General features: G+C 35.2%; 1 protein-coding gene across 24 annotated transcripts in view; it reads right to left on the bottom strand.

Moving 5' to 3' along the window:
* The window catches only part of DMD (dystrophin), a 1,272,535-nt gene that overhangs the window by 273,124 nt on the left and 975,164 nt on the right, over positions 1–24,247 (bottom strand). For all 24 annotated transcript variants that reach the window (XM_065049958.1, XM_065049956.1, XM_065049960.1 and 21 more), the window contains 2 exons: positions 14,911–15,122; positions 8,038–8,192 (listed from right to left, as the gene is read on the bottom strand). In XM_065049958.1, coding sequence (XP_064906030.1) covers positions 8,038–8,192; positions 14,911–15,122 — 367 coding nt within the window. The remainder of the gene's footprint in view (positions 1–8,037; positions 8,193–14,910; positions 15,123–24,247) is intronic.

The following is a 24,247-nucleotide window of genomic DNA, read 5'->3' as shown; positions in this document are numbered from 1 at the left end:
AGTTTATGAAAAACGACATGTGGTTGAAATTTCATTCATAGTTAAAACACAGCCACACAACAAAAGACAAGTGGCACTGTTGTCAAATTGACACATTTGGTGGTAACTTCCAAAAAGAGACTGAAAATTTAACAGGCAGACAGCATTATCCTCTCAGTTTCAAGCATGACTGACAAGCCAGTGAGGAGGAAGCTTACACTGCCTGCAGAGCAGCTGATCAAAAGCTAAACTATCATGAAGCACCAAAGCTTCCAATAGCAAGGAAATGCAGTAAAAGAAAAAAAATAAGGAAGTCCATAGAAAACACAGTGGAAAACAAAACAAGGCTGTCACAGGAATAACAATGCAAATAAAAAGTGACAGTTAAGGTCAAAGTCCTTTTTTGCTGGCACTCTGCTAGCCCATCAGCTTTATTAATTTCTGTTCAGTTGTTTGTTTTAAAGCACATGAAGTCTGATAAGAAGTCCATCGAGGGGAAAGGAAAGACATTAATTTGTTGCAATCAGCTTTGGATGAGAGCAAAAATCAGTTTGCTACAGTTTGTTAATTTATCTGCAGACTAATAGGAAAAAGATTTAAGGCTGGACTTTCAGGGCACAAAGCATTAGCTTCTGTTCTTGTTCAAATAGAGACTATAACTCTCTAATTACTTCAGAAAATTTCACCTTTAGGAAAAAGAGCAACACATTTGTCTTAATCTTCTAATGGAGTAAGAACAAAACTTGTCATTTCTGTTCTTTCTCTCACAAAACCAGGCTTACTTATTTCTTCCTTAGTACCTTGCTCCTCCTATGGATTCATAAGAGTGAGATTTCTCAAATGAAGTGTTTCTCTAAAATGTCCATATTAAGCTCTAATTATGATTCAAGTCAGTCCATGAAACCTTTCTCCATTTAGAATTCTTTGTCATAAACTATTTTTTTTTAAAGTTAGATTCCACTATAAGATGAGATCTGTTCTCATTTTAATCAGAAAGGAATAAACAGCATTTAACACACAATAAATATGAACAAAGTAACAGAATTCTGTTTCACTTGAGACCAAAATATAAGCCAAGAATGAGGAAAAACAATGGAAAAAGCAACTGTCTGAGCAATAAGGAATGTTCTTCTAGACATTCCACTTTCACTTTTCCTGTTTAGTTAAAACTATTATAACTTGCTCTAAATATTTGAAAGTGAAGATCTCTTTGCAAAATGCCAGGGCTGTCCTCCTTTTTAATTGTCTATAATGAAATCATTAACATTAGATTACAATTAACAACCAATATCACTTAACTATCAAGCAGCTGAATTCATGGTGTCTGAAAAACCTCAGCCAGCCACTTGTGGGACAGTCAAGTTGAAAAAAAACAGAACAAAATGAATTTTCTCTTTAAGGGCATTTCTGTTTGTCTGCAGAATGACTTAGCAGACCTACAGATATCTATTGCCTTTCTGGAAGTGATAAAGGTACTAGCCTACAGTTGCATCTATTCAAGTGGTGGGAACGTTAAATTTATTCACACTGATGTCAAGAGTTTTAAGAAACACGCCCCTGAAGTCACAAGGATCCACAGATCCTTTAAGTCCAGTACTGTATTACTGATGCTGTCCTCTCCTGAAATAACTCAAGAAGTCTTTCCTTTTTTTAAGCCTAAAAGAGTTTCTCAAAAATCCCAAGAATAGGTTCACAAAGGTAGAAATGATGAATCACACCATATTCTGGGTAACATTGCTTTTTCAGCTCATCCTGCCAGCATTTTGAAGGCATTGTGTATCCAAGATCATCCTGTCACAAAGTGAACCACAAATATTCAGTACTCTCAATTGACTTCTCACCTTGGAGCCACGTACCGGTGTCAGTACGGCACAAAAAGTACTGTCAGCTGAGTGGAGGACAAAAATGAAAACTAGACTACAAGTAGCTAAGATGACTTTCAGGATCTCCTATTTATAGGAGCTTCTTCTGGCTTCTATATTTTTTTTATACTTTTTACCTATTTATTTATGGATGAAATTTCATCATTCTTAGGGGCATTAAGAAGAAAAACATAAGAAAGTAATGTTAACTGATGTCATTGCTGATAATCTTGAGGTTATATTTTGTACACAAATATTTGTTTGAGAGTGTAGGCAGTCAGTAGAATACCTTTCAAATAGGCAACCTCTCATTTATGTGTCACCACAAAATCCCTCTCCCCCCAAATGGGAGTTTAGGAGTATATTTAATAGGGATGTGTTAAGGGATTATATTTAACCAAGTAAAACATAAACCAACAAATGTCTTAAATTAAACTCAGAGCGTCTAAACCTTGCCAAAGTGGTATTCAGATCATTTTTTATAGTCCTTTTTTGAGGGTGCAAAGAAAACAAAAGAATACGAAAGAAAATAAAATTAATCCTTTGTCTGGAAACAACTCTTAAGAAACTTCAAAGGTACCCATATTTTAAACACAAGAGCCTTAATATTCTGGCATAACAAGCAGCTAATTAAAGGGTTTTCGTCAGAGTTTGCCAGCTCTCTTGGAGAGTAACTTCAGACAACCATGGAATGCTGTACTGATGAAGTGAGACAACCTAGTTTCATGAAAACTAAGGGTTCTTGTACCCTTTTATCTAATGGGAAAGACATTAGGACCTCATATAAAGTCAGCATTTCCAGAAAAGTTTTGGATTAAATGCTTTTTTTGAAAACTTTGTTTCTCCTCATATTAAAAATAATAGTCAGAGCTACATTAGTTCATCAGAAAAACTTGCTGACACATAAAATTATCTGCTCTTTAATATAATCTTAGGTGTGATACCTGAGACTGCAGAGACTCACTTTCATTCAATGTGAATAGTTCTAGTGACTAAGTAAAGGTACTTCAGTCCTTATAGAACAAAAACCAGGCAAGGTTCTCAAGGACAGCCTGTGACAAACACCTAGACTGAAAATTTACTTTTTTTTAACAAACAAAGCAAAGATAAACATGTATTGTCAATATCTCGCACAAAACAAAATAATTGCCCTACAATTGCATTGTTTTCCAGCAGTCTTTGCAATTTTAAATTCACATCTATTGTTAAGCTGGTGTAAGCAGCAAACTTCAGCATGACACATTGGTTGTAAAAAAGCAGTCACTCTACATATCTACTACCCTGAGCCTGGCAAAATTATTTCAAAAAGCTATCAAGAAATCACCACAACGTAATGATAAAAATAATAATAATTAAAAAAATCATACTATGGTTTCTTTGGGGGGACAAAAAAAAAAAGAAAAAATACATCAGAAAATGACACTTTACCATTATCATCTTCATCTGAAGTCTTACATTTCAATGATTTCTTTCTCACACCCACACAAATGCAGCTCTATAGCCAGGACATCAGCTGCAGGCAGAGATGCATTAAAAAGCTTCCTATATAAATAAGGTTCTCATGGTGACTTACATTTTTCATTTAGTTGTTTCACTGTGCTCAAAGGAAGGGTGCCTGCACAAAGAACTGGCTGTTCATATGTATGGAATTATACCGGTTTTAGGAAAGGGGACCAAACTTCAAAGCAATAGAAGAATGGAAAGGAAAAGGCTGAGTTTGATCAGAGAACCTAGAAGATGGGAAAGTTCTTTAAAGTAGAACATGTTGTGAATTCCTTCCTTGTTGACTTCAGCAATCCAACCCTAAACGAGCAAACAAGCTCTTCAGAGATGGCTCCAAGAAAGGTCTAGCTACTGCAACCAACTACAAATCCTCAGTAACTTAACACACTTCATATTCCTGGCTGTTGCTGATGTGTAAATGCAGTTTTTCTCACCCAGAATGCAATTCAACTGTACCACAAATGTGATTATTTCCACAAGTGCCATAAAGCAAAGTAGTATTAGGGCAGGTACAGTAAATTAAAAAAAAACCCAAACCTGTCTCCAGGAGAATGGACAACCTCTTTCTGTGCAGGCAATAAAATTATACTTAACAAACATTATGTACAGATAACGTTTACATTCTAACAATTGTATGTTTATAACAAGTAACCACTGATAAGCAAAGGTTTGCTGCTCAAAGATCAAAACTAGTTCATACTCTTTTTTCACACTTATAATTACTTTTATATTATGCATTTACATAGGAAACAGATATACTTTTGTACTGTTTATGTCCTTAGTTTGTTTGGTCATTTGCATTTCATACTGTCCAGCTGACATGCAAAAATCAAGGTGTTTGTACACCTGGCTACATTAGAGAATTAACACCATTCTTAGACAAATATGAGAGTAGGTACCTCAGACCTTTCAAATAGGTTGTCTAGAAACTCAGCACCTTGCTACTCCCTCTCCAACTCCCTACAACTTAAACTAATAACAACAACACAAATCTAATTATATGTAGATATATATATCTTCCCAGCCCATACTCTGTACGAGGGAAAAAAAAATAATACTGTTTTGTGTTTTGACTGATGTGTGTGCCCTGTATCTGGTCTCAGGAGCCAAAACAAGCATCTTGACCAGTGGAAGCTCTTAATACCTATGGTGCAGCCTGAGTTCCACCGAACTTGGGCATAGGAACTGATAGGTGCTGCAAATATTTGAAGGTGTCTGTTAGACATTGATGGTTTGGAGTTCTAACCAATTCTCAGAGGATGTTATGTAATTTTGGCCATAACATGTTCCACTTAAAAAAGATCTAAGTCCCTTTTTAGCTTGGTATTTAAACACATTTGGTGGATTCTCAAGAAAGGAACAAATTTCAGCAAGTGTTTATGTTTTATATGATAATTCACATAAAATGCGTGTGCCCACAAAAAGGAGAGAGCAATGTAATACTACCATAACAAACATTTTAATACACAGTAAATGTCTAACGGTTGCTTCCTTCATTGTATTTTTTTTCTTGAGAACACTTTCATTCAGCTGTTAGATTTATTTTTATTAATACAAGCAATACAGATCACTTTCTTCGCAAGTGCCTCAGCTTAAATAATATAGTTATTTCTTGGAAAGTCAACACTTTCAAAGAGAAGAGGAAGAGACTGGTTTACAAGTCACTCTGGCTTTTACCCTATTGATCAGTTCATGTGCTTTTTAATGTATCTTTATAATTTTTATTTTTGTTGTCGACACTGCAAAGTGGAGAGTGAAAAAAGTGAAGCAACCATTAGACACTTACCAATTTGGCTATTAAAGGACTTAAAATGTTAGTGGTTATAGTTCAATGTTATAAAACAGAACAGTAAGGCAAAGGGTAAACACACAGCAATCAGCTGCAAATCTACTTAAGCTAAACAAAACACAAGCTGGCAGATGTTGCCTTAATGACTAAAGTACTTGCTTTGACTGAACTATTACCAACAGGCAGAATGGAATTTTACTGCTGTTTGCTGCCTGTTGTTTTACTAATCTTGTTTATGGAAAAGGAGGTTTCACATTTTTTACACTGACACAGAATTCTGATATTAATGGCAAGTTAGAGAATAATTAGTTCAAAACAATGTAAGCCACTCTTCTTCTTTTTAAAAGAAAATATCCACAAAATAATTAGGCAATTTAAATTACGAATATAGGGAGAAGAACCCAAAATCTTCAGCAGAATATTTATTATATTGACAGTGATGGTAAAACTATTTCTAAAATGCTGGACAAATTGGCAAGGACATTATTTGGAATATATTTCTACATCACTCAGTGACGAGAGAACTACTTCCACATGGTATAGATGAAAAAAAGACTCATAGATATATGTGAAATCATTCTACATGCATTTCAGTGGAGAACTTTCTTGGAGCTTGTGACAAATAGTTCATGTGCTTCCCTTCTACTGAGTAAATATTCTCTTACAGATCAAAAAAAACCCACAAAGAAACAATTTGTTTTGCTTTATGCAATAACCTAAAAGATGAAGCATAGAAGGAGGGAAAAACAAAATACCTCCAAAAATTGAACAAACTGATATTTAAGTTAGCCAAATGCCCATAGACTCCATCTTGTCTTTCCACAAAGCTGTTTAACAAAAGAAATCTCAAAGGTTCTTTTAAGATCTCATTTAAGAGCTGCTCCATGAGCAAAAGGCCTGGCTGCTGATTCAAACAAACCTGAAAAATCTACAGGTGCAGAAAATCTTCCAAATACAAGTCTTGCTGACTTAATGACTTAGTACATCCATATTTATCAATGTCTCACAAAAGACAGATAGAAATGTGATAAAGCCCTTAGAAAACCTCATCAACTACTGTTTCCAGCATGCTGCTTTTTCAAGTTCCCAAATCATGAGAAGTCTTACAAAAAATATATACAAAACACTGAATTAAAAAATATATTAAAAAGGTAGTTAAGCCGTACAATCAAAAACTAGGAAATGAGTTTTCCAGTTACCTGTTCAAGCTTAACTCTATCCTTTTGTACTTCTTAATGGAAAATGTCACCTCAGTGACCTGAACAGCTCTCTTCCAAGACATAAAACATTTACTACAGTAATTCATCTAACACATGTGAGTAAGTCTGTGGGTTTTGTAAAAACTTGCAAGGAGCGTGTATTAAAGAACTACTCTCCATTAGCCTAGTACTTTGCTGGGTCCATGCAGCAATGGCAATTCTCACATTTAGGCAGTATTAGACACACCTGGGTTTGTGCTTGAAGCATTGATGGATTTAAAGAGGTACTTGTAGCTACCTGAGCATCCACAGCAGCTACAGATACCCTGGACTTCCAGGATTGTCAAGCCGTCTCATCAAATGGGGGTTGTAGTTCTACATGTAGACAAAAGCAATTTCCTTTCCTTCTCCCCTTTGAGCTACTGATTTTACCTACTCATGGAGAATAGTTTTAAGCATTAGACACCCAGCCTTTCTCATCCAGGAACAGATGTTCTACCCAGCCTGTTTCTCAGACCACAGAGAGCAAAACATTTTTCTATAAAAATATGGCTATTCCTGATAATGCTAGAATGGCTATTACTATAGCAGGATAAATTCAAGTGGATACTAACTGAATGTTTATACTAATCTCTCAGTTTAGTTATTAATTTTGTTTTAAAAAAGTTTTCACATTATTATGTGGGTTTTTTTAGGTGGACATCAACAGCATCTCTTCTCTCATTTGGACAGGATCTTAAGTCAGTGGCAGGTCTGCTTCAGAAAAAAATGCTGTTAAAGTGACTTCTTTATATGAATATCAGCTTCATTAAAAAATTAAACAAAAATCAGGAATAAATTTCTGTAGTCATCAGTGATTTAAGTAACTGTCATTATGCAAGAGGATTTCCTGAATTTATTTTATATTTAACTAAACCAACATTTTTGGCTTTGTTCATAGACTTTAATTGAAAACACATAAAGATCTAATTCAGTTCTAGTTTCAGTCTTAAGCTATAAAACATAATTCAAGATACTGATTAAAACAACTTTGATTTAATTTTTATGCATTTCATATGACGTGCAATGACTTAGAACTCTTACCACTACAAAGAAAGTAATTTTTATTCTGCAATATGTTCTGATCTTATAGATTACATATTGGATAATTCACAGTTTGATGGCAAGCTGCAGAGATTACTTCTAGTAAGGAACTAGTTCCTAAACCAGACATTGCATGACGTGGAAATGTAATCAAGAACATGATTGAGGATGTAGCAGAAACTTTCTTGACTAGAGATTTGCTTCAAAGGTACAGGATAACATTTCTACTTTGAATCTGCTTCAATAGGATATATCTGTCATTTTCAGATTCAGTTTATGACTCAAAATCACTATCGTGATTGTAATGTGGAGATAGCACATAGAAATACGAAACACTTCATTTTAAATATTTAAAATATATAACCTATCAACTGAAGTTCATTGGTAACTGGTTACAGCAGAAGAAAATTGGTAGGAGGCAAAGTTTTATTTGAGAGAATTGAATGGCATTCCAAAGACATATTTCCAAAAAATATGACAGAAGAGTCATCTTCATTCTTTTCTACCTCACTATAATTGTGTCATGTTCAAAAGTTACATCTTCTATAATCTCCAACCAAAGCTGGACAATGAATGTTAATGTAGTTTAACAACAAATCTAATAGCAGAATTTATATCCTACCTCTTATTAATGGCAGCCCACGTCGTATTAACAGTATCTGTCATCTGTTCTACTTTTCTGGTGTCATCTGCTGAATAATCACGAAGCAGCTTAAGTGCCATGTCATTTGTCACATCTACATTTATTTGCCATTGCCGTATTTCTTTTGAAAATTGCTGAAGTTAAAAGAGAAAGAAACAGAATAAACCTCAGATCACCAGAAAATGATTCACACACATTGTATGATTATTAGAGAAGGAGATGAACAACTTATAACATCAATATGAAAAAAAGAAAAAAAAGAAAAAGAGAAGGAGGACTTCCTCAGATTTACTGGTAATTAAGGTCAGGGTCTTTCTTAATGTTTTAATTCTTGTAAAAATTCTTGTAAAACCATAGGACTACTTCTAAACTCTGAGAGGACCAAGCAACCTAATTCTAAAAACATGACAGCTCAAATCGATAAATACCAATTAAAATGTTGATTACTCTTTTTTAAGACACAAATAGATGGCTGCATTATAATGTATTACACAAACTATCACTGTTTGTGATGTTGAATTATACTGAGGTGGAAAATATAATGAAATAATATGTTCTATCTAATTTTCTTTTTTATACTGTGAAAAAAATATTGAGATTTGGACAACTAGTACCGGTGCTTTCACTTTTTTTTTTTTTTTTTCCAATTTATTTTAGCAAATTGTTTATGTAATTAGTGCCATCTACTGGAACGGCACTAAATCTGCAATACAGCAAAACTACTAGTAAACCTATCAATACCTTTCTAACATAAAATTACTCTTCTTAGTATTAAGAAAGGTTTTAAATCTTGGACATTCTTTTTTTAATTTCCTCTCTTCTCCTTCTTTCTCTTTCTCCTTCTCCTTCTCCTCTCCCTCTCCCTCTCCTTCTCCCTCTCCCTCTCCCCTCCACTGAAGTTGCACATTTACTCCCTAATGTGTAACAAAAAAGGAGCAAAATAATCGATGATTTACTTGTACTTTTGTATTGGGCAAAGACTACAACTGGCCAATCAAAAGGACATTAGAGGCTATTGACAAAAAAAAACAACCAAACAAAAAACAAACAAACACCCAAAACAACAAAAAACACCACTAAGGTTTGAATGTCTTTACTCTTGTGCTTTAATACACAAATAAGGAAATGTCAGTAAAGAGAAAAATAGTTTTTCCCCCTCATTCTCCCAAGGCAGTGTTCCATTTGAAATCCTGATTTGATTCAGGTAAGGAATTCTCCACACAAAATTGAACTTACATATTTAATTCCCAATTGAAGACTCTAAATAATAAATAAATACATTTTGAATATTTTGTGCACTTATGTTTTCCTCTAAGCAAGCCTGTAAATTGATTTTGGTTAAGATTGGGACTAAAATATACTTGATCTTTGAATAGAGTTTGGGTGGAGTTTTGGGGGTTTTGTTTTTTCCCCCAAACTCTTAACTGTTAAAAAGCTGTTTCAGCATTTCTAGGTGCCCTCCGTAATTTAAAACTGAAAACATATATTTCTCCTCTTTCCTGTGTTATTCCTTCATGAGGGGGCAGATCACCCAGGTTATGCAGTTTATAACCTCAGGTACTAACACAGTAACCAGATTATCTGTTTGGAACGAGGGAACCTATTTCTACCGATCAAAAATTAGGAGGAAGCTACTAACCTCCCTCCGAAAATCACCTGAAAATGTTATCACTAAGCTCACTTGAACTAAAGCAGCCTAAACACTTTTTAAAAGTAATTTCCCTGTGTTAAGTATGGAGATGTAGTCAAGAGAGGAGATAATTTTGTAGAAAAACACAACAGTTCCTTTGGAGAAGATACAGGTAGGTGGTTGTTTTGGAAACAGTCTGCCAATTCAGCTCCTTTCCTGCCAGAATTATGTACAATAAACATATAAATGTTAGTATTTACATGAATATAATAAAATATATAAAACAAAAAATAAATTATACGGTGATAATAATTTCAGTTTTGTAGGTATTTTTTAGCAAGTATCTACTCTACATGTAGGTCTGTCCATTTTTATTACACTCTACCTTTCCCTTTAAAATTATGCATGCATACAGCTACTTTTTTCCAGCCAAAGAATCACAGCAGACTACTGACCATTCACTGCATTACATAAAAAAGTTACCATAACATTTTGTCTGTATTGTAAATTAATGGCCTGTAAACTTTACTTTGAAAATAAGTTATTTTGCCCAGTCCCATGTGAAAATAAATGACCTTATAAATCCTTCCAAAGCCAGTTTTATAATAAAAATACAGAAAGATCCATTACAAGGTTATTTCCAAAAGTGTTGTTCTCACCATTAACTTCAACATTAATCCATTAACTTCCTGACATTACAACACTAGATCATCACTCAGGAGAGAAATTATGACTATAGAGAGCTTTGCTGACAGAAACAATTTGTATTTTCCACTTTATTGGAAATTAGTATGTAATTTTTCAACAACTTTGAGGAGTGCTTGGCCTTGCTTCAACTTTGCTCTGTGCACAGACGCTGAGAACAAAGTATTGTGGTAAATGTTTCACCTGTCTGTCCTACTGGAGGCCCATTAACACATATCTTACAGGACTATAATGAATATTTTAGAATTAAATTCTTGGCATTATTTTATTTCCTCTGTTCCCTTTTATATTTTCAGGTCTTCTTTATATTTTAGCTACTTACTTCATTGTCTGAATATCATTTTGACATTTTTAAAGCGTTCTCTTCGTTTTGTCTCTGTCACCACTGGAATTTGCTGAGTTTATTAAAAGGCTTAAAGAATTAGGGCTGTGCATTTATCATGTTACTTAGGTATAAATTTATTTTTAATTTTTAAGTAGAAGACACTTGTTGATATTAATAGGAATAAAGTGTGTGTAATTAAGGATTCTTGATTAAAAAAAAAGCATAGAAATTAGAGCTGGGCTTTCTTCTATCCCAGGATTACCCAGTGGAACAAAATAAATGATGCATAGCAGTTCAAATACAGCTATATGTATGTACAGCATCATCCAGCTCTGAGCACTGGGCAGGTGTATTTATCACAAAACTGGAAAATCAGGCTGCCTTTCTGTACCTTTCCTGTATATCTATAGCACATTTTATTTATAAACTTTAAGAATTATTTTTTTTTCTTTTTCTTTTTTTTTTTTTTTTAATCAAGGAATTCTGTTTCAATGTCTTTATCATAGTCAGTGATGTTAACTTAATTGTTAATTGTTTTACTAAAATCAAAGCAGTATGCTGTTAGCACTGGAATAATAAAAATCCACCAAATGCTGAGATTGTACTTCATCCTATATTGATACACAGAAAGTGGCAAGAGTACCTAGTAAGTTACCCTCCCTGCAAGAAGACAAGCAACAGAGCTTCAGTCTTAGGCACAAACCCAGGGCATAAAGCTCACCCTCCAGGCTATGCCAGGGGAAGGTTGCCTGGCCTCTTGAGTCCCAACAGAGCAGGGGATGTAATCAGGCTGATTTTCTATCACGATGAACAAGAAATAGGTGGTCAGCGAATGAAAGAAAGGAAATGTCACCATCCTTCCTTGTCATCACTTTGGCCATCCCAGCTAAACTGGTCCAGAGGAAGAAAAGGTGCCTCAATAGCTCTTAGCAGAACAAGGAGCCAAGGACTGAACAGGCAATCCCAGCAGCTTTCTTTTTTCAATGTAAGCTCAGTATCATATTAAGAAGAGACTAGTTGTACACTAGCTTGTGTTCAGATGACTTGGGGGTGGAAAGGACCTGAAGACTGACTGTGTACTATTTTTACACCTGTGACCTTCAGCCTGCTGAGTTAACCATCTGCAGTCATCACTTAAACAATAACAGAGCTTTAATGGATAAAGAGCCTCATCGTCTGGAATGCCATATTCTGCTACTCCATACCTAATTCCAGTATTTAGAATTTAGTTCTCAAATACCAAACCAAAAAGATAGAATGAAAAATGCTTTAATCCTCGGAAAGTTAGCTTTGAATTGATTTCTGATTCAAATGAATAATATTTTTAATTATCAGCTATATGGTACCTGGTTACTTTTCTTCTAAATGTCAGAAACAAATGTGTCAAATTCTATTAAAAAAATCATTGGCCAAATACAAGATAGTTACAGATTTTTGTTTTATGCTGGCGTTGAAAAAAAAATCAAAAGCCTGCTATTACTGAGCTTACTATTTACTTGTGTGTAAGGATTCACTAGCAGAAAAGCATTAACACAAGCACTGATTAAAAGTTCACTTAGAACAGACTTATAATGTTCAACAAACAGAAGAACACTACATTCTCACACCAAGCTGTGTTGGGATGCAAAGCTGATGAAATGAATATGTCTGAAGAATTTATTTAAGACTCATGCAGACCTCTCTCTTTCCCTCAACACAGATGAATAAAAATGACAGCTTTATTTCTGTCAGTGTAACAGCAAGCCAAAAGACGGCATACTTACTCCAAATATTCAGGGGACAATATCAAAATATATGTGTTTGGCACAGAAGGCTGGAAAGCATTTATTTTGAGGATTTGATGTATTTCTAGGTCCTTCAGTTTAGATAATGCTATACAGAAGAAATATAAAGCTGCTAAACTCAAAAAATATTTCAATTTTCCTTAGGATTCATGACCCCTTATCTCAAGCATGAACACAACAGCTGATGCTGTCACATCTGAGAACCTTTCATGAGGGATTTGACACAATAGGAATTACTGGCACACAAAGATAATTCGTCTAGGAAGGCTGGCACAAAAAATAACCCAAACCAAACCAAAAACAGAAAAGAACCCCCCAAAAAAACAAACCAAAACCAGAAAAGACCCCCCCACCCACATTCTCTAAGACAGAGGATGATGTCTTCCAAACTTGATAGAGAAAGGCTAGGTAAAACCAAACAAATGAAAGTAAACAACTCTGGAACAGTAGAGCTTGTTGGTGTTCATATCATCAGAAGGGCACAGCAAATTAAGATGGACTAGCTATGACACCAAAATTATAATTATAGCCAAATGTCTGTAATTTGACACAACACATCACATTGAATCCAGACTGGGATGGGAATGGCTGATGATACTGATAGTCCAAGCACTTCATGTCTTTTAAAGAAGGAGTAAAAAGAATCTGCTGATATCCTTTCAAAAACTCTATTTATATCTAGAGATACAGTCTATGAATAAGTATACTAGTACACTTTCTTTATAACTTGGGCGATGGAGGAGAAGGGCATATTCTTATTTCTCTCCTTGGAGAATGTTGATCCAAAAAATTGTAATTTGTTTCAAAAAGTATACAATCTTAAATGAACCTCATCTAAGCCTCATATATGCTTGTAAAAAAAGTGGACACAGAATCAATTTCTAAAACTATATTTTCAATTCTTTTCCTAGTGTTCAGACATAAGGCACTCCAACACAGTGATGTAAAACTGTGTCTGCACAGAACCAGTTTTCTGTTAATTGAGTCTTTGCAGAGCTGGGACATTGACTTTTTTAACCAAACACTGGACAGAAGCCAGAACTCTATCTCTGCAGAAAGACAGTGACAAATGGGAGTTCTCTATGCCGAATGACAGTAGTATACATAATCTATAACTCCTTCCAATACATTAGTGAGTGATTGCCCTTGTTACCATAATCCACCCTTCCTAAGCTATGACCCTTACAGTATAATCTTAAATAAGAAAACCACATCTCAGCCTAAAACAATGGGCTGATGAACGTTTTAATGCTTCTTACAGGCAAGGGAAAAAAAAGAAAGCAAGCAAAAACTCCAACAGATTTTGTATCTGCTTATAAACATTAGAAAGGCAACGACTAACTGAAGATGGAGATAGCTGAAGACAAATCATGTGGTCATACACATACTTTCTTTGGTGGCAAAACCAGTTGATGATGACTTTACCCCACTATGCCTCCCGGCAGTTCATTACCATTCAGCTGTGCAAATAAGACTGTTCTAAATCTGCAAACTTTAACCAATAGCTGAGAGGTAGGAGTTAAAAAAATAAGAATTTGGTGGGCAAGAGAGAGGAACATATCAGAAAATATTTGTGTAACTGTTCTCCCAAATAACTAAAATGTAACGTTCCGTTAATATGGAGGCAGGACTCACTTTAAGAGGCTGATCAATTGGTTGGTTTCAATCTTGTTTTTCCCCAACCAGAAAATGAGATATTATTAATCTGAAACAGCTGTTCTCAAATTTTATTCATGAAAAGTGTCACCAAAGTATGACTATTTCCGTAACAAGAAACTGAAAAACTGATGCAACAGTTCGGGCCTATTTGCATTGCTACTTGAGGTATAGTTCAGCTCCATAAGTTAACTGAGGTGCACAATTTAGCACTGAGAATGTGACATGTGTGCTAAAATCACAAGAGCAGCCATTTCAGTTTTTATGCAGCTAATAACCCTGCCAAGGTTGAAACCTGTGAGATTATGTTGTGGCAAATCTACAGTGCTTGATTTTCAAAATACCTCCATATAGTCTGTTATTTTTTCCCCTTTTCTTAACTAGTTCTAGACAACCTACACAGCTTCACTATCAGTGCAGACAGACATACCAATACTACAGGATTTCCCAGTCTGCAGTACCAGTGCAGCTGAGGCTGCTGTACAGAAGAGATGAGAAATACTTGTGCTGAAAAGGTGGGTGTTCTTCCCACAAGATCAGCGAGCTCTTTGTTATGACTAATATGTTAAAACCAATTTCATTCAAGGATTGTGACACACAGTCTAGACTTTGTGAGTTAATTTCTTTCTATTTTTTGTGGGAAATAAGGGATAAAGAGGTCGTTCTCAATGTGCACTCTACAATAGTTAGAGGACATTTTTTTTAACAAACTAATCAACTCGAGCAGAAATATTTTAATTTTCAGTAATGACCTTAAGCTCGGTGTTCTGCTTTTTCAGAGCTTCCACGGTGTAGGAAATTTCTTTCCATGACTCAAGCTTAGCTTTTGCTTGCTCAAGAACCTGCTCAGCTTCTTGTTTAGCTTCTAGCCACTGTGTTGAATCCTTTAACATCTCATGAAGCTGCTGTCTCCGGCTTTGGAGATGTCCATGAACTTCATCCCACTGGCTCTGTATCTTTTCAACTGGTGAAACACAAAGGAAAAACAAAAGCTGAGTCAATTAAAAGCTTTTTTTTTTCTTTTTTAAGGGAGTAAGAAATAATATTTAAATCTTTCTAGAACTGACCATATTGGAGAGTTCTTTTAAGCTGCAATTGCAACTAAGTTTATTTCAACAGAGAACAGATATACTATTTTGGGTCACACAGTATGACACTATGGTACACAGCATATGTTTCAACGCATATGCAGCCAGAAATGGCATGTTCATGCCCCAAAAAACATTACAAGACAGTATCACATTTAAGAAAAAATAACAGCAATAATCTTGCATTTGTACAAAACCAACACAAGTTCTATTATTTTCTGAAGAACAAGTCCTTTAGGGACTGCAGTAGTATTAGTTAAAGATGCAAGATAGAATGAATGCCTATTCTTATTTCACTAAGGCAAATGCCAGCAGAGTGCAAAAGCTAAGAAACTTTCTCACATGTTCATGTTAATATAAAATAACTATTAGCTTTATCCACTATTTGAAAGAACTGTGGTTCACTAAATGCTGGCTGGCATCCACCATCAGACTCATCCAAAGTAGCATAAAAAGATCAGGAGACCTAGTCATCTAAATAGCTGAAGTTTGACTAAAGAAGCCCAAACAAACAAATTAAAAAGCAAACAAACAAACAAACAACCCAAACCAACTAAACAGAAACCACACACACACACAAATACAAAACAAACAAACAAAACCCCCACAAACAAACAAATAACAAAGCAATAACAACAAAACAAACTCCACAAACAATAAAATCTGTTCACTGCATGAAGAAATAGGCATTTTAAAAAAGATATGTATTTTTTAATTCCCTGAGGCTACTCAGCACGGACTACATTCTCAATATTTTCTTGAAAACTGCCTCACTACATTGAAAATTCACAGGCCTTCTAAGATGGGAGAGAGAGATTCCCAGAGTACTCAGAAAGCAACTGAAATTATTATTGAGCGGTAGTTCCAGCATTGCATCTCACACTGCAAGGCTGAGCCCAAAATGGTGCAGGCTAAAGACTAAAGGAATGAGAAATGCTCCAGCAAGGAAAAGAGATTTCTACCTATCATGGTCTTCCTACTTCTAGAAGGAGGGATAAAAATCTATCCACAGTCTGAGCTGAGGTTTAGAGAAAGAGAAGAAAATCTTTCAACATCCCCTGCTCAAGCCTAGGGAGAAAACCTGTGAGTTAAGCACACAGAGCAGCATGTTGAAGAAACAGAACTGGAGAACACAAAGCACAGTCAGAGCAAAGCAAGGATAGCCTAAGGCCCAAAGACTTTAATTTAATCTGAAGCAAATCTAACCCCTCAGTTTTGAAAGTTGTATACAAAGGTCACAAAACAACTCATCTGTGCCCTATATAGATGAGGAATTGTGGTGTAAGCTTTAGGGTGTATTTGAAACAACAAAGCGATTGTGGTGTACGGGAAGGGTGAATAACAGACGCGTTCTTGAACTGCCTCAGTAAAATCTCTGCTATGGCTACAGCCTGTGGCTCAGGGGCTGTGCTGGAGGTCTTGGGGACAAAGGCTGCCCAAACACATTCCACGGTGTTGCTGGCATATGCATAATAGCTGCCACCCATTTCTTGCAAATAACTACTCAAACTCCTTCCCCCTCAGACCAGAGATGTCAAGCTCATTTCCATAGGGGAGCACATCAGCCTGGCGGTTGCCTTCAAAGGGCCAATTGTAATTTTAGGACTGTATAAATGCAGGAGCAGTTACATTGATACAGTCCTAAAATTACATCTGACCCTTTGAAGGCAATTGCAAGGCTGATGTGGCCCCCGGTGAAAATGAGTTTGACACCCCTGCCTTAGACTCTGAGACATTCAGTGTGTTATCTTTTGATTCCTGGCAAACTGGAGACTTTGGTAGATAGCTGAAAAACGTATAATACCTTGCTTATATCAGTTGTCCATGAAAAAACTACAAAAAAATCCCACTTATATTTGTTTTATTATAAGTTTCTTCGTTGGTGTGGCTTGGTTGGGGTTCTTTGGGTGACTTGGGCTGGGGCATTAAGAGATGTATAAAAACTGTAGCAGAACTGCTTCAAAAGAAAACTTGGGTCCACAACTATAATAATTCTTCATCATAGCTGTTTTTAGTAGCAAATGCTGATATTTCTTACCAACAAAAAGCAAAATATTTATAGATGGATCTGTTCCATAAGGTCTTGTGGTTTGTATCTAAGAAAGACATACTAGCAGTCCTTCTCTAGGGACTGATTTTTTTTTTGCAAGACTGATTTTTTCATCAAATATCACAGTCCTGGAATTCCATGATGACCAATTTTCCCACCCAAGAGGGGAATGAGGTTGCATAATGAAAGCTGTATAAAGGATGTCTCAGGGGCCCATTTACACAAGAATACACAGGCTCCAAATCTAGGAAACACATTTCCTAATTAAAATACTTGCATGGTCTCTCTCAAAAAGGGAAAAGAAAACCTTCTAAGGTGGACACTTAAAAATTAACATCTTTAATAGTTTTGCTTTATTACAGTTTGGAATTGAAGAGTTCAGGAAGTTACTTGATAATCTAAACCAAAAAAAACAGACAAAAGGCTATTGTGAAGATGGCAAAATATCCTGAAACCTAAGTAAGAACACAATAGGTTTTAAAAAGTACACTTTGCCAGGAAAATGTAATGCAATTGTCCTTACTGCACCCTGGATTATAATAGGATATTATGGAGATCAGACCCTGATCTTTATCTTTTGTATATCACCTAGATATTGTGATGACTGCACATTGAAAATACCTTGATAGATAGAACAAGTGTGGCTCATGTGCACTATTATTATCACCGAAGCACAAGAATTTTAAATAATTAATAACGATGATAAAAGCCTTTTTTTCCCCATAGTTCAGTAGTTTCTGAAGCACCTCAGTTTACATTGTTCCTTACAGCTAACTCCTGTGCTTTCTCCATTTCAAAGACTAATTTGTTTTTTAGTGTGAATCCTTTTTTTTTTTTTTCCTTCCCCCTCCTCCAAATTTGGCAGCAACACAATATCATAAGAATGAATATTTGAAATTATCTCAAGAGAATCCTTAATTATTCACTACAGAATTTATTTACTAATCAATCTGCAAAGGGGCAATCCGGAAAAAAAAAAAAATGGCAGTATTTTCTTTGAAGACTTAAGGAAAAGAAATAATTTAAAATCATTTTATCAATCCACGTGGCCATTAACTTGTTTTAGTTGAATATAAACCCACAAAAATATTTGACAATTAAATCTAAACTGAATATCAGAAAGATAAAATACAGACAACAGGTTATTTCCTAAAGTGAAACTCAAACCTAATCACAGTGCTCCAGACAGAAGTCCTGATTGTACTTCACTTACACAAGTCTTGCTCTTGCTTACTGCAAAGTGTCCCAGCATGGCTCCAACCACTCCCAGTTCAACACTGAACTCTCTCAAATGAATAATTCAGGGGCGTGGTGAAATTCTACCAGTATTTCATTTCAAGGTTGTTATTCAATTTCTTTTTTCCATCACTACCATTCACTACTTGTTCATTATAGTCATTATATCAGTAATATGGACAAAAGAAATTCTGCTGAACTGAGGACAGATTTATTAAGTTATTAGAAGCAATAACAAAGCAGAAAACGGCATTTAAAACACTCAAACACAAGGTAACTATTTTTCAACCTCGTTATCATTGGCTTAGTACATTAAGGAAAGAACAACCTCAGTGAAGGGAACTGCTGGTTTCAGTTTTGTTTATAAACAAAAATATTTTATATTTTTTTTTCATACTCGAGGCATAACAACAAGCAAAATTCTATTTTTCTCTGTTAAGCGATCAAATCTTTGATAATACAAATGTAACTCTCTTTGCAGAAAGTTTATTCTTTGCTGTTTATAATATAACAGCAGTGGAAATAACAGAAAAGGAGTCTGAGAAGAAGCTGTTAGTCACAGTAGAAATAATGTTCATGTTACTATAAGCTAGATCTAGCCTATGCAAATTGAAAAAACAATCATTTCATGCCAGTCTGATAATTCCATTGAATCCAATGAACTCCACAAAAAAACTGAACAAGTCAACAAATAGCAACTGCATTTGTGAGGTAGAAAACCTGCACTTTCCTTGTCCAACAAGTTACCTAAACTGCACTCACTTTGCTCTGCAGGAGAGTGCTATTCAAAAGCATTAATGTCAATACACTGATTTTTTCCTATAAATGTCATTTTTTCACTGTAGGTTCCTAGATTTGAAGACTAGAAGGATTAATACAACCTGTCCCACTGCAGAATCTAACTGTAGAACAGCAGTTATCATTCACGTTACCAAAAGAAGCTGCTGTTGCAATAATATTCCTTAGCTGAAAAATGAAAACACTTTTATATGCATCTTTGAGTGTTTCAATTTACTCACACCTTGCAACAATGATCATGATGAAAAGACTCGCGGAGTTTGAAATCTAGCCAATTGTGAAAAATGACTTATGTATACTTTCATATTTCTGCCATAATCTCTAGAATCTTAAGGGTTCCCCCCACTGTCCTTTGCAGCAGTATGAAACACCCAGCACATTGAACAGAAAAGAGAGTATCTGAGATCTTCATTGTTGGGGCACTGAGTAGCCTTTAAACACTACAGCTGTACAGAATGGCTGTCACTGGTAAACTGAATGAAAGCATAAGGAAGAAAACAGTTCTCATCCTCTGCCAAATGTAACAATTTCAGTTGTCAATATCAAGTATATTGGGTTAAGAAATTGGTGGGTGAGGTCATTGTACTGTATTCACAAAATCTTGCTGCAGAACTGGATGCAGCCCTGGTCTGAATGCAGTTTGAACAGTCACAGGACTGAAAGCGCAACAATTTATATCACATCACCAGCACCACAGGTGGAAGACAGCAAGACAAGCTGGTGTGCAGAGCTACACTGAGTACCTGGAGATTGTGATGTTAGAAACCGCTGAAAACATAAAAACTGTAAATTTCTAGGAGGAATAGGTTAAAAACAGCCCAAGCTCAACATTGGCATTTGTTGCCCCTAGAAGCATACTACCACAGCTTCGAAGTTGTCAATACAAAGGTTTTTTTTCAATCATACGCTGTCCTGAAAACTACTTCTATTAATACATCTCCCTAGAGATTACTCCTACATCTCCCTAGAGTTTATGTCCTTTACAAAGTTGTTTCCAAAAGTAAGTAGACATTTTCAATTTCATCTTTGAATAGTCTGTCAGGTTGGCTTCATTCCTGTTGGAGTTGCAGCCCCCTAATATACTTTTATTTGAATATCAGGGATAGTTAATTTTTATATATTTTATCTTATTCCATATGTTTTAACTATACATTTATCCATATAAAATTTAGTTGAGTTAAACTTTTGCAGCTGTATAGAAAATTAGTTTTCCCACACTAAAAATTGTGTGTCTTCCTAAAGACTGAGCAGGTTTTCTGAGAGGCATGACAGAGAAACGAATGCAAAGCTTTCTGATGCTTTTCAGTTTTTGCTCAGTTTTCTGTAAACCACATGAGTAGAATCACAGTTAAAACATCATGTAACATTCTTATCTTGTGGTTACCTTGCTTTTCATTATTGTATTGTTCTAAGCACATAATCTAACTTTTTTTTTTTTACTTTTTTTTTTCTTTTCCTCCTAGAAAAAGGATTCAGTTAAAGTTCTCTATTTGTCAATTATTTCTTGCTCAAAGTGCTTCACCTTCACTCCTGCTGCCTTCCAGAACAAGAGATGTCTGACGCGAGTCTTATTCTTCAAGGAAGAACCACTTTATTAAAGTCTAACATACAACATCCCTTGACAAAAGGATGCCAACTCTGTTCTTATGAACAATGGTGAATCAGAGAGAGATCAGCCTAGGGAGAACATTTGGATAGTAGATGCAGAGTCAAATGAGGATAAGTTTAAAAGATTTCTCTTTTAAATGCTGAAATACTTAAGGAGTTACAGGAACAGTTATAACATCAACTAAGTTGCTGCCTGTAGGCTGTCAGTGTGGACTGGAGCTGGATAGGACAGAGTACACAGCAGAGAACAGTGGGAGTCAGCCTGCTCAGATACTCAGACAGCAATTTATGCTTCATGTCTCCATCTTTATCTTTTCTTGTAAAGTAGTATTTCTCCTGAGCTTTTTCAGAGGCTTATAAAAGTCATACTTATTAAATAATGACCCTAGAAAGTTATGGCAACACTATAACTAAATATGGAAAAAACCTAGTAACATGCGATCTAAGATGTTTTATGCATTCTTCAGGTGATCAGTAATGTGATGAGAGGATTCAGCCAATAAAGTGAAAATTAATGGGGGGTGGCAATTTAGAATATCTAGCTAAATGTGAAGTCCATCATTTATGCCAATAAGATGACAGATGTGGCATTTATGCACCGTTAATCTATTTATAGAAAGATTATTCCATATCATATGTGTATCATAATGTGTAATGACAGATTTAAAAGAAGCCCGTGGCTTATCAAAAAGTAGGTAAAACAGAAAGGGTGTATACAAATTAAGCTTCTCATAAACAAGTGAATGAATAATACCTGGGATGAAGGCTGGAACTGTAATCCTCTGTATTTTTGTGTAATATTCTATTTTCTCAGAACAGATAAAAGGTATTACAATGGAAACCAGGAAGAAGCAGTGCTCAGAGCTTTCAATTCCCTTTCTGTGCTGATGAAGAGCAATGAAATTGTGCCTGGAAGTCCTACCAAGGCATGAAAGCCCTACAAGGAAAAATGTTACCTTTCTTGGCTTCTCAGGAGCTAAGAAAAACAGGCAATAAGAGAGATTAGATCAGATTTAACTGTGGTGTATTGTTTTGGGTTTGGTTTGGGTTTTTTGTGATTTTGGTGATGGCTTTTAGTTTCTTTGGTTGGTTGGTTTGGTTTTATTTGTTTGGGTTTTTGGGGGGTTGTTTGGTTTTGTTTGTTCTTTGTTTTTTTTTTTTTTAAATACACATTTTTTTTTGGGGGGGGGGGTGCTAATTATTTCCAACTATTGAAATCCTATGACTTCATTTTATTTTGTTTCACTAGGGCAAGCTTATTTTCTTTTATGTAAAATTCACTTCCAGATGATCAAACTCATGAAGGTCACTCTGTTCATTTGGAAGTGTCAGATAAAACAGAATGAACTGAAAGCTGTCAGGTGGTTTCTGCTAAGCACCAAGTGAATAATTCTTGAACACTGAAGCATGCTTTATACCTTGCTATACAGAATGGGATTTAGAGACCAGACTGAGCTGGTAGTGCATCTAAAAAAATCAGTTTCTTACAACAAGAAAGAAGCAACTTCCATGACTGAGAACTGAGAAGGTCATGCAAGATCTTATTATTTGGAAAAAAGGTCCTTCAGAAAGCACTCACTAACTTGTCAAGTTTTTATAAAAGTATTTATCATCTCTCAAATGAATTTTTTGTGACCATTTTTTCACTACATGAAAATGGGAAGAGATCATGGTATGCCTGATGTGGAAGAGCATTTGCCTTGCATTTTAAAATGCTATATATTCTGTAAAATTTTGATGTGAGAAATAAACACTTGCCCTAAAGAGAAGATTCTTGAGGATTTAGTGTGAAACCAGTAACAAACCTAAGTTTAGTTTTGCCAGAAGCCCACAGAAACAAATAAATGTGTGCATATGCATAGACACACAGGTGTTGACTATGGAGTTGGACAGACAGGTGAGAGAATGAACTTCCGATACCCCCCCATTGCCATCAGAGCCCTGAGAAGTAGAGCAGGACATTTACAGAGAAATGGATGGCCACAGTCAGTCCCGCTGACTAGTTTGGTCCCACTGCTCAGGCGGGATGCAGAGGTAGCAGTGATTCTTCTGTCACCTCAAGAACATGATGCATATGGATAAACCACCAGAAGTTACATAAATTATTTTTTTCTGCAGAGACTCCCATATTTAGTTGATATCAAGACACAACTTTGTAGTAACATCCCACTAACTGAAAAAATAGAGGGTTCTTTTACTGGAATGATTTAATCATCTTTCAAAACCTTTGTTTTATTAAATTTCCTTTGTTGTATGTAGAAAATAGCTACTGCATTACTGAATTTAGCTACTTTCATAAATATTCATCATACAATTATGAAGATTTACATTAGATTTAGAAATTATATTTAGACTGATGGAAGGTACCCAAACTAAAGCCACAGGATTAAGACTAATGTCATTAACTAGATGAGTGAATATGCAAGTAATCAAGTTGCTTCGGTTTTAAATTTAGAGAAAAGTTTTCAAGGAACTTAAGAAAAAATAATTGATTTCTGTCTTTTCTTAGGAATGTAAGGGTTAATTAGAAGTGACTAGGTATTTTAGTATTTATCTTTACCCAAATATCCATTAATATTTTTGCTGGGATTTTGGTTACATAGCTATCAGAAATAATTTACAACTATGAATCTAATTTCCGTTCTTGGATGATAGCATTTGTAAAAATCAACCTATCTACACAATATTTAAGAATTTATTTTTTTCAGAATAAATATGACTTGTCTGTGCCTATATTTTAAAAATGGGACATTAAATTAGTGAAGTGACATTCTACTTTATCTGAACATAGACAAAAATGCTATTTGCATTATTAAAGTACATCAGCTTTCATATACTAATGTTTTTATAGACTGCCTTACTTACTGATGCAAAAACCTAATGGAAGGTCTGGCAGTTTAAGTCTTGAAATGCATGAAATTCATTACCTACTTAATGAAGCATATAGGCAATGAACTTAAGAATTTTTAGTACCATATAACTTTGTGTTGCCATCATGCAATCATATTTACACCGTATATTTTTAATGTCATCAGCCTACTAATTCCTACTGAGTTTAGGTTGAGGCTTGCTTTTCAAATATATCTTCCTTTGTTAATCTGTACACTGATTTACTTTGGTCTTGATTTAATAGATACAGCTCTAACTGCATAGGCAAGACCATGGGAAATTTTAGAGTATCAAAATACCTAGAAAATTGAAATGGACTCAGGAATTCTGCAAATGTGTGAATATCAGGCTCTGAGCTACTGAAGCACAGTTTCGCATACTGTTTATATTTCTATATTTTTCTTCAAGAAGCAAAATCAT

The sequence above is a fragment of the Columba livia genome, chromosome 1, assembly GCF_036013475.1.
Source record: "Columba livia isolate bColLiv1 breed racing homer chromosome 1, bColLiv1.pat.W.v2, whole genome shotgun sequence".
NCBI classification, from domain to species: Eukaryota; Metazoa; Chordata; class Aves; order Columbiformes; family Columbidae; genus Columba; species Columba livia.
This window is presented reverse-complemented; position numbering and strand designations above follow the sequence as displayed.